Source organism: Colletotrichum spaethianum (assembly GCF_022836535.1).
Source record: "Colletotrichum spaethianum MAFF 239500 DNA, contig03, whole genome shotgun sequence".
Lineage (NCBI taxonomy): Eukaryota > Fungi > Ascomycota > Sordariomycetes > Glomerellales > Glomerellaceae > Colletotrichum > Colletotrichum spaethianum.
This window is the reverse complement of record NW_026054773.1, coordinates 1,358,656-1,370,964: the sequence shown is the minus strand read 5'-3', so window position 1 is coordinate 1,370,964 and position 12,309 is coordinate 1,358,656. Positions and strand designations below refer to the sequence as shown.

The 12,309-nt window shown below is 52.1% G+C and overlaps 4 protein-coding genes across 4 annotated transcripts; 3 read left to right on the top strand and 1 right to left on the bottom strand.

Moving 5' to 3' along the window:
- Window positions 1-189, bottom strand: ColSpa_01874 (uncharacterized protein; the record flags this gene model as incomplete). Its single annotated transcript, XM_049268086.1, has 1 exon — window positions 1-189. One exon carries the CDS (start codon window positions 187-189, stop codon window positions 1-3), a length of 189 nt encoding a protein of 62 aa, XP_049124043.1.
- Window positions 190-2,251: 2,062 nt separating this feature from the next.
- On the top strand, window positions 2,252-3,119 carry ColSpa_01873 (putative endoglucanase type K; the record flags this gene model as incomplete). Its single annotated transcript, XM_049268085.1, has 2 exons — window positions 2,252-2,595; window positions 2,711-3,119. 2 exons carry the CDS (start codon window positions 2,252-2,254, stop codon window positions 3,117-3,119), a joined length of 753 nt encoding a protein of 250 aa, XP_049124042.1.
- A 1,777-nt stretch (window positions 3,120-4,896) lies between these two features.
- Window positions 4,897-5,175, top strand: ColSpa_01872 (uncharacterized protein; the record flags this gene model as incomplete). The annotated part of the gene is made up of 1 exon (XM_049268084.1): window positions 4,897-5,175. The coding sequence occupies one exon, from the start codon at window positions 4,897-4,899 to the stop codon at window positions 5,173-5,175; it is 279 nt and encodes a 92-aa protein (XP_049124041.1).
- Window positions 5,176-5,268: 93 nt separating this feature from the next.
- On the top strand, window positions 5,269-5,921 carry ColSpa_01871 (uncharacterized protein; the record flags this gene model as incomplete). The annotated part of the gene is made up of 2 exons (XM_049268083.1): window positions 5,269-5,814; window positions 5,910-5,921. 2 exons carry the CDS (start codon window positions 5,269-5,271, stop codon window positions 5,919-5,921), a joined length of 558 nt encoding a protein of 185 aa, XP_049124040.1.
- Between the last annotated feature and the right edge of the window lie 6,388 nt (window positions 5,922-12,309).

Genomic DNA, 12,309 nt, shown 5'->3' with positions numbered 1-12,309 from the left:
CTATCTCGCGCATGTAATTTCCTTTGTTCTGATAGTCAGCATAGCACACAAAGAGTGAGAGGAGAGGAACTTGCCTTTTTTCAGCAAGTTGTAGCCGCAGTACTCAAGACCCTCAGTACAAGCCTTGGCCTCGGCAATGGGTAACAGGACACCTGTCAATGCGAGAAGGATCGTGATGGGCTTCGTCATGATGGTTGTGCTGGCAGGAAGGCTATTGAGAACCGGAAAGTATGGTGGAAATGTTCAAGGGAAGGAGTGTGTTCTAATGAAGCTGCTCTGATGGTTCTGTCTTGCTTCCAACGACTTCTCAAACTTGGGAAGATGCTAAACTTATAGTTCTATGCTCCTTGAAATCGATTGTCTGATTATCTCCAAGTTCCCATGTCAGCGCTCCAAAGATGACAGCCATCAAATGTTGTCTACCCCGATGGCCCTAACTGAGTACCCAACAGAGTTGCCTCTTAGCATGCAGCTTGTGGACCTGTGCTTACTTACTGCGGAGTTCGAGGTCAATCCTGCGACTAATGGTGAGGAACGAAGACGTATGCATCGCCGACTATTGATAGTAGTTATCATCTGCATCCGCCACTTACTGCGGTGCGTTGTTGAGTGCTGATGCGATGTTATCCGCCTAAGTCACTGGTCTTACAGGACTAGGTAGCAACTTGTCGCACAGAGCTATTGAGCCTATACTCTTCCTTTATCTACTCGCAAAATAGATGTACAGAGACGCCTGATCTACATACGATACCTTGAAATGCGCTTCATCAACACTACCGAAAAGAGATCCAAGAGTCTCCATGTCCAATCAACCCTTTTCGGCAAGTGGATGCGGAGCTTGGCTTTGAAGGCTTTTGCAGCCCATTTCCCCCTCCTCGTAGGCGAAGGATACCATGGAACAATGTTTCACTAATCGTAAGAACATGAGCATTTTGTAATAAGCTGCATTCAGCTGGGAAAAAGCGGTCATGTTTACCTGCAGTAAGATGACAACTGGCTAGCATACTTTCGTTGCTAGTTGAACTACATGTCTTGGCATGTCTTGGCATACATATAGGGGAGCGGAGAAAATGTTGTAAACAAACTTAAGAACTGACTTGTGTATGAAGAGACAGAAAAGGTTCGGCAACAGGCGATTAGTCATGGGGATGGGCGCGGCTTGCTTCTTCTTGGACTTCACGATGAGAGCTCGTTGAGCTCATAGCATCGTAAAATGAGCAGACCGGAGCTGGGTTCTGGAACACTAACTTGTAGAGACGCTGTAAGCATAGCTATATCTTATTGGGGGGAAACGCCACGCATATTGCGTGGGGAAGTAAATGATATTTAGTCGTATCCGTTGCAAAAGGCAGCATCGCGGACAAATGCCTCGCATCGGGGAGTCCGGATTGACAGTTGATTGTAAATGTCTCGTTGGCTCCTCACTTATCCACTTAATGCACGGGGCTCACCAAGCACTTGCTGAGCTGGTTGTCTGCATGAGACCTTATTCAAGCCAGCTTTCAAGGCACTTTTTGCCATTAGTTCTATGCAAACCATTTCTTTCGGCTGGGGTGGGCAACGCTAACTTGCGATGGCTATATTGAGGCTCAGCGTTATCCTTCGCACCTATCCCTTGACCCCTCTGTAACAATTTACACACCCGAGCGCTATATGATAGTACGATGGGCCAAAAAAAGAATCAATGAGAATGTGAAAAGGCCTTCCAGCTTCAAAATTTATGTTTTGTAGATTTTGGTAAACGAACGTAATGTTTGAACGCTGCATGTGCAGAATGCAGATAGTAAGCTTATTGCACCTCAAACAGCCCACATTTGCAAATGAGCTGGCCTGGGCTTTTCTTTTGCATAAACTTGCCAAAATGACAGAATGTTGGCACACGTATCCACTTCAGCTGCGGCCACTAACCATGCAGTATAAGCCGGAGAACCCCGTCTGTGTCTTGCATCTCCGCTGGGCTGGCATCAAGCGGTACAGTCGCCAAGATAATTGGTACACGTAAAGAAAAGATGCTGGTAGCCCGTACGAGGGGTTGTTCCTTCACGCCACTAGATTTCAAGTCGCTCCAGCTTCATACTTTATGATGAACCTCTCCTAAAGCAATAGAATTACTAGCGACTATAAGTATATCGCCTTCGCAACCAAAGTTCTGTCACCACCAGGGCCAGTGTCTTAACATTTTCTCAAGTACAAACATCTCATCTACATTTTTCACAACTGTTTCTACACTACCCGCGAATCATATAATAAGATGCCTCCAACTCTAGCCCGGTTTTGCTCACTGCTAGCAACGCTGTTCATGGCGACTGCTGTTCTTGCTGAGACCGGTGTCACCACCCGATACTGGGACTGTTGCAAGCCGTCGTGTGCTTGGCCTGGCAAGGCACAGGTATCGGAAACCGTGCGAACTTGTAACAAGAATGACAACTGGCCAAACCCGCTCAACTCCAACGCGCAGTCGGCCTGCAATGGTGGTGACGCGTATACATGCAGCAACAATGGCCCATGGGCTGTCAACAGTAACCTGGCGTATGGCTTTGCAGCAGCCAAACTTGCTGGGAAATCCGAGCAGAATTGGTGCTGCGCCTGCTACAAGTAAGTTTAAATTGCTCCCAGCGAGCTCAAGCAGTGAAACATGAAAACCTGGAGGGTCGATGGCGATGACATTATCACTTTTTTCCAACTCAGCTAACAGTTTTACTTCCACTAGACTTACCTTCACGTCAACCTCCATTGCCGGGAAGCAGATGATTGTCCAGGTGACCAACACCGGCGGTGAATTGGGAAACAACCACTTCGATCTCGCTATCCCTGGAGGCGGTGTGGGTATGTTCCCACAGGGATGTCAATCGCAGTTCAATGGCGCCTGGATGGGTGACACATATGGCGGCTACCGGAGCAGGAACGATTGTTACAATCTTCCCGCGGGCCAATTCCGCGACGGCTGCTTCTTCCGCTTTGACTGGTTCCAGAACGCTCAGAACCCAACCATCGAGTTCCAAGAGGTGTCTTGCCCGCAAGCTATGATTGACAGGACACACTGCGGCCGCTGGAGTGCTAGGGGCTTAGTCGACCAGAGCCAAGACAGGCTCTCCGAACAGGTAGGAGAAGAGTTGTAGATTGGCCGAAGAACCATTCAGGTCATAGCACTCGGCTCAGTAAGGGACTGGAAACTCCGCCATTGCATTAGGAAAGAGAGTAACAAGAATGAAAAAAGCCATACTTGACAGTATTTGGGAGTTGCATCAGGATCACGGGAAGAAAAAAACCTACGGTAACCATGGCCATCAGGATGAAGCCAGAAGTTCACGACGATGAGCAAAATCTCATTAAGGGCAAGAAAAAGAGTGTGAAGCTGCTGCAAAGTTTGGGGGGATGAGATAAAGGGCGTTGGTTGCTGTCTGCAATTAACAACCTTGAGTTTGCAAAGGATTCCTCTAGTCATTATTGAGGACACTGGAGAGGAAGATACGGACTGATCGGAGAAATCGAAAATTAGTTCATTAGATTACACGCCCGCTGGTTTATGACGTTAGTTACTGCTAGTCGCTGGAAACTTAGAGCAAGACCACTGCCACATAGTTAGTTTTTAATAATATCTCCAAGATAGGCTTGGATGTTTGCTTCCATGCGGTGCCGGAGAGTTTAGAGACACAATGAGCATTGGCGAATGAAAAGCACGAGCTTCATTGTATGTTAACCTCTAAAGGTCTAGCCCACCAGCAGTTTCCGCAACCCCGTTCGGAGTCTCCGCCCCCACCTCGTCCGCCGATTATCAAAGGACAGAAAAATCAAATGACGACAACGACAGAGAGTCAGGCATGTTTAGCCGAGTTGTGCCGCGTTGATATACAGCTAGAGAAATTAGCAAAAGCAGGACCAATAATACGACAGAGACTTTGGGTCGGGTCGATTTGTTTGCCTCGCAAAAGCTCGACTTCTGAGACATGGCCCCCTTGGCTGGGGATACATCACTTCCAAAGGTTAGACTAGAAATTTAGAATGAATTTCTTGTTACGTTAAAACAACCCTGGATATTGCCTGCCTATCGGTCGCAGCAAATTCTGCATGTGTTCATGACAGACCGTTGAAACCCGCCAGAAACTCGCTGGGCAATGAATGGTCGATGCCAGGGAGCAGGGACTCACTCTACAGCCTGTAACTTCTCAACGAGCAGGTCACCGTATGAATATTGCTACTTTTGGCAAACGTCGAGTGGCGGTTTCAGATGGATTGACAGCCATGGAAGGCATGAGAAGTTGAGCTACCAGTGACTCTGAACAGCTTTGATTTGGTTCCAATGGCAGGAATGAATTATGTCCAGGTGCTCCCGAATCATACTGGCATATGGATCACAACACCTCTATGAGCCTCCGATACTCGTATAACACGACACCAAATCATTACGGATGTCACCAGAGTACTAAACATGTGAAGACAAGACCATGATTGCAGGAAGCCTGATTTCGGGCGTCACCCGTTGATCTTGAAGAACATCGGTTCGCTCAATCAACGACTGGATGTGCTACTGGTCTTGTTACTACCGCTACCCGGCAAAGATCACAATCTCGCTAGTGCTACCATCACTCCATTTGATGTAACTCTTGGCGGTCAGAAGTCTTTTACAGATCGCGACTCGAAATATCCCTCTGTTCTGTGCATTGCAGACTAAAAGCGGTTGATGCCCGTTAGAACAACATCTTCCGCCGAAGATATAAACTGCTGGCAATCCTCCTTCAGAATCTTTTCTCCGCTTCTATAATTGCTTCAGTTCGATCCGTCATCACCGTCATTAGTTAACGTTTCCTGGCTTTCCTGGTGTGCATCTCCCTCACAACTCGCCTCCCGCACGCCTACACCTACCTACACAGCTGAGGCCTGTGGTTAGTGACAGCCATGTCAGAAGTCCAGAACCCGCCGCTATGGTTCTACACTGACGAACCCTTGAGCTTCGACTCGGAGAAGCTCGGCCGGGTCAAGCCAACCCTAGCCCCCGCTGACGACACGGGCTACGGCCTGAGTGTAGCTGAGCTAAAGAAGTACTTTGGCATCGACGCCGTACGATTCGGCAAACTCCCCAAGCGCATGATCATACCCGTCCTTCATAGCTGGAACATTGAATACCAGTGGTACCGGACCGAGGGCTACCTCTACCTGGTCGAACCTGTGGAATGAGTGCCGACCGTGTCCCGCGAGAGATCGCACCCTCTTTCGTGGGTCAAGACAACCATCAAAGAGGAGACGGAGACCATAAGCGAGACAAAATTAATGGCCAACGCGTCGGCATCGCTGTTCATCTCGGCAGACGGCTCGTACGCGGGCATCACGGCCTCGGCCAAGGTGTCGAGCGACATCAGTTTCGGCTACAGCGTCGAGTCCTCGCACAGGGAGACGTCCGAGTCCAAGGTGGACGTGGGGAGCACGTTCGTGGCGCAGCTCTTCGTCTTCCCGAACCTCAAGTGCAAGGTCATCAAGCAGCAGCGGATCGTATACACCATTGACGAGCCGATCTGGAAGATGAAGATCCCCGGCGGGGATATGAACTGGGGGCCGCGGCAGATCGCTGTGGGCCGCCTCGACGGCAACTATCCCAGGATCAGTCCCGTCCCGACGAAGGGCAAGGGCCTGGGGGAGATCGCCCAGCTGTGTCCCATCTTCACCTTTGTCGACGGGAGTGAGGACGAGATGAACACACTCATCAGCCGCACGGACTGGGAAAAATGGAGTCTCTACGACTCGTACCCGTGGACGGAGCCAACGAACCAGGCCATCACGGTTGCCGTCCCGGACAATAAATGCACCTTCAGGCCAATGGTGAGGTGGGCCGCCCTGTTGAGACTCTTCCACAGCCCCGGGCATCTGCAACACTGGTTGATTGGCCACAAAGCTGACCAATATCACATTGACAGAACGACGGCTGATGCGAATCTGGGCCAGATTCGTACGCTCCTGAGACATGGCATTATTCTGGAGAGTTCATGCCATCTTACCCTCTTTACTATGAGTCTCTTCACGATGAGTCTCATTGTGTCGGGAAGAACCTCACAGGGCCAAAGACAGTTGTCAGCCAAGACAGTAGCAATTTGTTTCAACTGGAGTGCTGGGAGAGAGAGTCGACAGCTGCCTGACCAATCAGGTCCAATTTCGAGATCAGCTATTCATTCGTTTGCGCACATCTTTGTTACAAATAGAGGCCACTCGCTGCCTTGGCCAGTTAGTCCAATATATTTAGTTGATCCACAAACCCACACGATTGTGGCTGGAGCCGATCTTGAGACCCATACCTTGTGTAGGGACTTGTCAGAATAGACATCTGGGTTGGAAGGATCACTGGATTCTTAAGCCCGCATGTATGCCTTGTACGGACTTTCTCGGCTGACTGAACTCGGCCTCAAAACCAATACAAAACAAACTTTTACTGTTCAGGATCAACCATCATATAGTTCCGATCTGCTTCATGATATCACACGAATTGCTCCAAAGACTCGAACAGTATGCAACGGCCGCAGAAGATTGGCAAAGCCATTCACCGAGATACCACTGGTAGATAACCAACAACAGTCCTCATCATCGCAGTAAAGTCAACACTGCTCCATCTTATGCATCTCAGATCAAGTGGCAGAGATGTTGAGTTGCACTAGTGTGGGTTTGTCCGTGGAGTTTCGTAAGAGCAGGGGGTGTAAGCATTGCAAAGGACGAGGACAACAGCAATCCCCATTGCGCAGAAACGAAGGAGTAAATACTCTCTTTTTTCAAGCAAGCTGAGGACATTGTTCTCAGACACGCATGTGTGCGATAGTAACCGGCACGCACGATTCCGGTCCTCGATGCACTCGCCAAGCCGCCCCAGCCCCAGCCTTGATCAAGTTGGGTACTGGGTGGCTACATCGCCGCAACTTGGGCCTCGGACAAGGGAAGACCCATCGCTTCAAAACTCGAGGATGATTTGCAACGACGTGACGAGAGCAGCAAATGTCAGAATCCCTCAGAATGTGGTGTTGATGGCCTTCACCCTCAACCCGAAGGGCGCGTCAAAGCAAAGTGCCAACCAAGCTCATCTCAACAGGACGCTTACCAAGCGCAGATAATACTCTGCGCTTAACGTGCGATTTACGAAAAAAAAGACAACCAGAAAATGCAGCCAAACTTCAAGGCAATTCACTCGACGTTGCGGAGATGGGACACTCAAGCTGTCGGGTATCACAAGCAACCGAAAGCCTCACCCTTGTGATTGAATGTTGAGAGGGTGGCGTTTGCTCCATGGCAAGCCCAACACAGGTGAAGGAGGCACTACGCGTTGGGCTTGTGGGTAGCTCGGTCATGTGAGTTTGAGCCGCAGACCAACCTAGCAATAGAGTGATTGGCCTTCACCGACCCCGTCGGTACACAAACCCTGTGTGACACTACCACCTCCACATGTACCAAAGAAACGGCGAGCAGCTGTCGAAGAACCCTTCCATTTTACAGCGACTGCCGAGGCTTTGTCTCACGACTTTGAAGTAATGCCTCCGTGGGAAGTGTGTCGGGTGACTGAGGCTGAAAGTCTGGTCCATCGCGTCGTCTAGACGCCGGGCGCCGACCGACCCAGAGGCCGTTCGCGCCCGCGTTGCCGCCCATCGTCACACCTCGCTGAAGCGGCTTCGGTCGGCGGGAGGTTCGCGAACCAGTCCGAAAGCGGCAAAGTGCGATGTCGGAGCTGGCCAATCCAGTTGAACCTACTGCCGGTGGAACCATTGTCTTTCATCCCGCCGTTCCTCCACCGCGCGGGATTTGAGACCTTCCATCCTCTTTCAGGAACCCAAACCTTTAGAAATGGGCAGATGGATGAAGACCTAGCCAGTGAGGGTCTTCGCCCCGTCACCGGCCGCCTCGTCAGTGGCCGGAGGATGCAGACCGAGACGAGCGATGAGCCCGGAAGGGTGGGGTCACTTGGGCTCACCGGGTCCCGACAAGGAGAGATGTGGCATCTGCTGCCTGTACCCGCCACCCTCTTTTTTCTTCCTTCTGTCCCTTCCCGTGTTGTGCAAGGACGGCAGGCGCCACCGATAGACCTGGTTCGGCCAGATGTGAGTGGCATATGCCGCGTTTGTTGTGGTTGGTCGCTCGCCATTTGACGGGTTGGGATGGTGAAATCGAAAGCCTGGAGAGCAGAAGATGCGTATCAAGAGACGTTCAGTAGTCGACTATAATGTTGTTTTCCTGCACACGGCATGCAAGCCGATGGAAGCAGACGGCGCGACGGCTATCTGAAGCGCGAATCCCACCAGTGTGTGCGTGACGTGCATATGCCGCTAATCATAGACACACATTGATGGTGCCAGGTCGCCGACGCGGCAGGAGAGTGTGGAAGGATGAACACAGACGTTCCTTAGAAGTGGAGACGTGCATACTGAACGGTCTCGATGTCGGCCCTTTGTCGAGCGAGGAGTCGACTGGAGTTGCAACGTTGATGCACCCAATCAAGGAGGCATAGCCACGGTGTAACTTGAGAGGGTGGCTGGTCAGTCGGCACAAGATGGCGATACCGCTCGCCCTCGACAGCTAAGCGATGTCAAGAAGCAAGACAAGATGAGCAGGCCGTCTTCATCCGTGATCCTTGTCACGGGCAAGCCAGACATGGGGGCAGCATATTGGGTCTTGGGCAGTTGCATCGCGTATCCGTAAAAGGCGAAATCCATAGCGAGAATGCAGCGAAACGTTGCGAGCTTCATTTTGTTCGAGGGGAAGTGCAGATGCAGCGGGATTGGGAGGCGGATGATGATTCGTGAACCAGGCCAGAAGAAAGAAAGATTCAGTTGCTAGTGTGGGGGGATGAGCGGAGACCTATCGGAAGGAGAGTTGCGGTGAGGCTGGCGGTATATCCCGGTGAGGGCACGGCGCCATTGGCTGAAGGGTGGCCGAGAGGAGAGAGAGAATGAAAGGTTGCAGCACTCTGGTGATTGTATCGTGGGGCGGCAGGGGGACGGTGGTTGTGGCCGGTTCAAAGGCAGCCAGCCTACCACGGAAGCGGATACTGAAGGTGAACAGGTGAGGATTGTGACCGGAGATGGGGAAAGATGTGGGTGCTCCGTTCCAGGTAGAGGGTGACTTGAGGCGTGACTATGAAGAGACTCGGCCCAGGGAGTTGTTGCGCCATGAGGTTAAAAACTGAGCTGGTCCTTGGGTCTCATAGGTAGTCTTGGAGCGTGGAATCGGTCATGTTTGTCTTAGAGCGTTGGGCCGCTGATGTCTGACTTGAAGTGTGGTTGACTACAAGATGAATCACACGATTGGCTACGGCTTATGGGAGGATTGAGTGGTTCCAAACGTTTCCATTGGAAATCGAGAGTTGGCGGGTAGTTGTTGGAGTTGCAGCCCAAAGGTGACAGAGCGACGACTCAACTACCCGATCTCGTTACTCGGTGGGCGGAAGAGCAGGGAGCGGGCGGGCGGGACGAGACTACGAGATGAGGAGGTGCGGCGCAGTGCAGCGCAAAGCGAAGGGGACGGTGGCAGGGACCGGACAGGGTCCACGTGGTGCGCATGACATGTCTTTCTTTGCCAGAGCCATTGGCATTGCATCCGTCGCCGCAGGCGCTCCCATCATCTGTCTCGTCGCGACTTGCCCTGCGAGGACGGGCATGGTGAAGTCGCCCTTGGCTCCGGTCGGGTAGGCAAGAGGCAGATTGTGACGAGGTGCACTGGTTGACTGACTGTGACTGACTAACTGTCTCGGAAAAAGGCACGAACTGAGGTAATGCGGCGTGACGAGGTGAGGTGGTAGACGTGCCGGGCTCAAGAGGTTGAGTTCCCAGTTCACGTCAGTCGCCATCTGGTTCCCGCGCTTCCCCATGGTCAAGCCGCACACATGCCAAGCGTACGGGACATGGCTGAAGTGCCCCTCAGCCGAGACATCGAGATCAAACGTACACACCATCTCTGGTCGGTGAGCGTTGTGGGTTGTTAAAGATCATCGGCCGGGCCGTAGACTTCATCTGACGGGCTGGGCTTTACTGACCATGCCTTGGTGGTTGCTCAGGGAGAGGGAGAGAGGCTAGCGCACCCTGCGAGACTGCCTGCCGGTCCGTCGACATGACGCATTTCCTTTTCCTTTGGACGAAGCGGGCTTCATCGTCTGTCGCCGTGCTCTGCCCCTCTGGCGAAGATACCCGTGTGTGCGCGGGTGTCAGTGTGTGTCCCAGACGGGGACGACGTCGGGTACCCATTCATCCTGCTGGACGCTGTTCACTAGGGTTTGGGAGACGGCTTGTTTGGTTTTGGTTTTGTCGACGGCCGTTGCAGTGTTGGCCCGAACGAGGAGCACGCCCCCATAATTCGCCCTTATTCAAGCATCTCGTCTAGATCTTAAAGTGGATCGTGGGGGGGAAAACGCGCGCTTTGAGGCATAGGAACACACCAATGACAGTGAGGAGATGATGCGGGAGGAAACGAGGCTTCGAACAGAAGGCTCGGAGCAAGGAGCAGCAGCGGTTTGGCGGCAGCAAGAACCGTCGCATTTTCTCTCCTGCTGGTCTTGTCCCTTCTTCTTTTTATCTTTGGTACTTTTCCGCACCTGCCAACCTGAGAATGGAGGAAGTTGCATTGCTCACCGTCGCAGCAAGTCACTCCCCTGCCAAAAGACATGACGATGTACCTTGGATGTGGGCTTGTCATGGGAGAAAAGAGGTGCTCTTTGTCCCCGCCTGGTGCAGCAAACTGTCTATCCGTCTATGGTCATCCCGCACTCACTACCTACCCTCTATCTCTCTCTCACTCTCTCACTCACTCACTCGCCATGTCATGCACTCGCATTTCTACTTTGCTGTGTCCCACATCCCTTCCCCTTCCTTTCACACCTTTTGCAGAATCTGGCGCGTGCGTGCGTGCGCGTGTGGAGGAGAGGAAAGGTCAATCACCCCCTGGACCCCTTCCTAGGGAGCCTTGACATGACATGCCAATGGTGCCCCACGCCTATGCCCTCCCAGGCCAAGGAGCTCTTTTCCCCTCCTTCCCCTCCAAGGATTGGGAAAACTAGAATAAAACGGTGCCGGGCCAAGCGCTCCGCAACGCCTGAGAAGTGAGGTGTCCCATGTATACCTGCCCAGATGCATCGCATGTCATGGCCTGGGGGTATGAGAGCAGGAAGAAGAAAAAGCCGCGGTGCAATGGCAGATGCAGCAAGTGCAGAACAAGTGCAGAGCAGGTGTGGGTGCGGCTTCCTTTCCGAGATGCGGTGCAGCTACCTAGATAGAGTCTCAAGGCCGAGTCCGTGTTTTGGGCATGCGCACGTAACGTGTTCTATTGGCAGTTGACATGCTATTGAGACGAGGTCTCTCGTGGGTGTAAAACACACACACACACACACACACGAGTAGAGAGAACAGGTGAAGTCGGCTGGCCCGTGTCGCGCGACCTTCAACCTCTCACTGATTCGCTCACTCACTTCCTCCGCCCGACCGACTTCTCTCCTCGTCGTTCTGTCGTGTCCTGCCAGGCTTTGGTTTTTTTCTTTTTTTTCTTCCTCTCCAAGCATCATTCCACCTGCTTGCCTTCGAAAAAAAGGCTAGTTGAGATCCGCTCTCATCTTGCATTGAGTTTTTGCAGGGAAGTAAACGATCGCCATGTGTGGGAAAGAAACTCAAGGTGAGGAAAACCTTGTGTCAAGAAGAAAAGACGATTTCGTAAACTGACATGAAGTCATGGGAGGGAAGTGAACAACCACTTCGAAAACCCACGACGCCAAGTCCACTGCCGGCAAAACCGTCTAGAAATCCGGGAGGCCGTCCCGGGTACTGTACTTTGCGGTGGTTCAACTTAGCAGCACCTGGCCAGCATTGACAAGAAGCAACGAGCAGCTAGCTAGCTGCACCTTGGCCTAGATCGGACATCGGGATATCGAAAGAAACAAACGTCCCAACAGCGCCGAAAACATCGGACCAAAATCCCAGACCCAGATCCAGACCCAGACCCGCTCGACAAAAGTCACAACCCTCACTCAGATCCCTTACGTACCGTACTCATTACTCACTCACTCAGCAGCAAAAAGCCCAAGCACCCAACTCTCCAAACCCCAAAATCCACAACACCCACGATCCCTGCCACCGGGTCCTCACCTCTCTTTCACCACACAGAAGCGTCCTTTGACAAGTCGCTTGTACGAGGCCATTTTCGCCCGTTGCTCCAAGCCTCGTTCTATGACATGGGCGGAGATCTGAGAGTGAGAAACGGTAACTCGATCGTCTCGAACTAGCAGACACCATCAACCCAGCTTGGCACGATCTTCCCGTCTTGACTGTCTCGCTTTCCTCGGCCGAGACCACCACGCACACA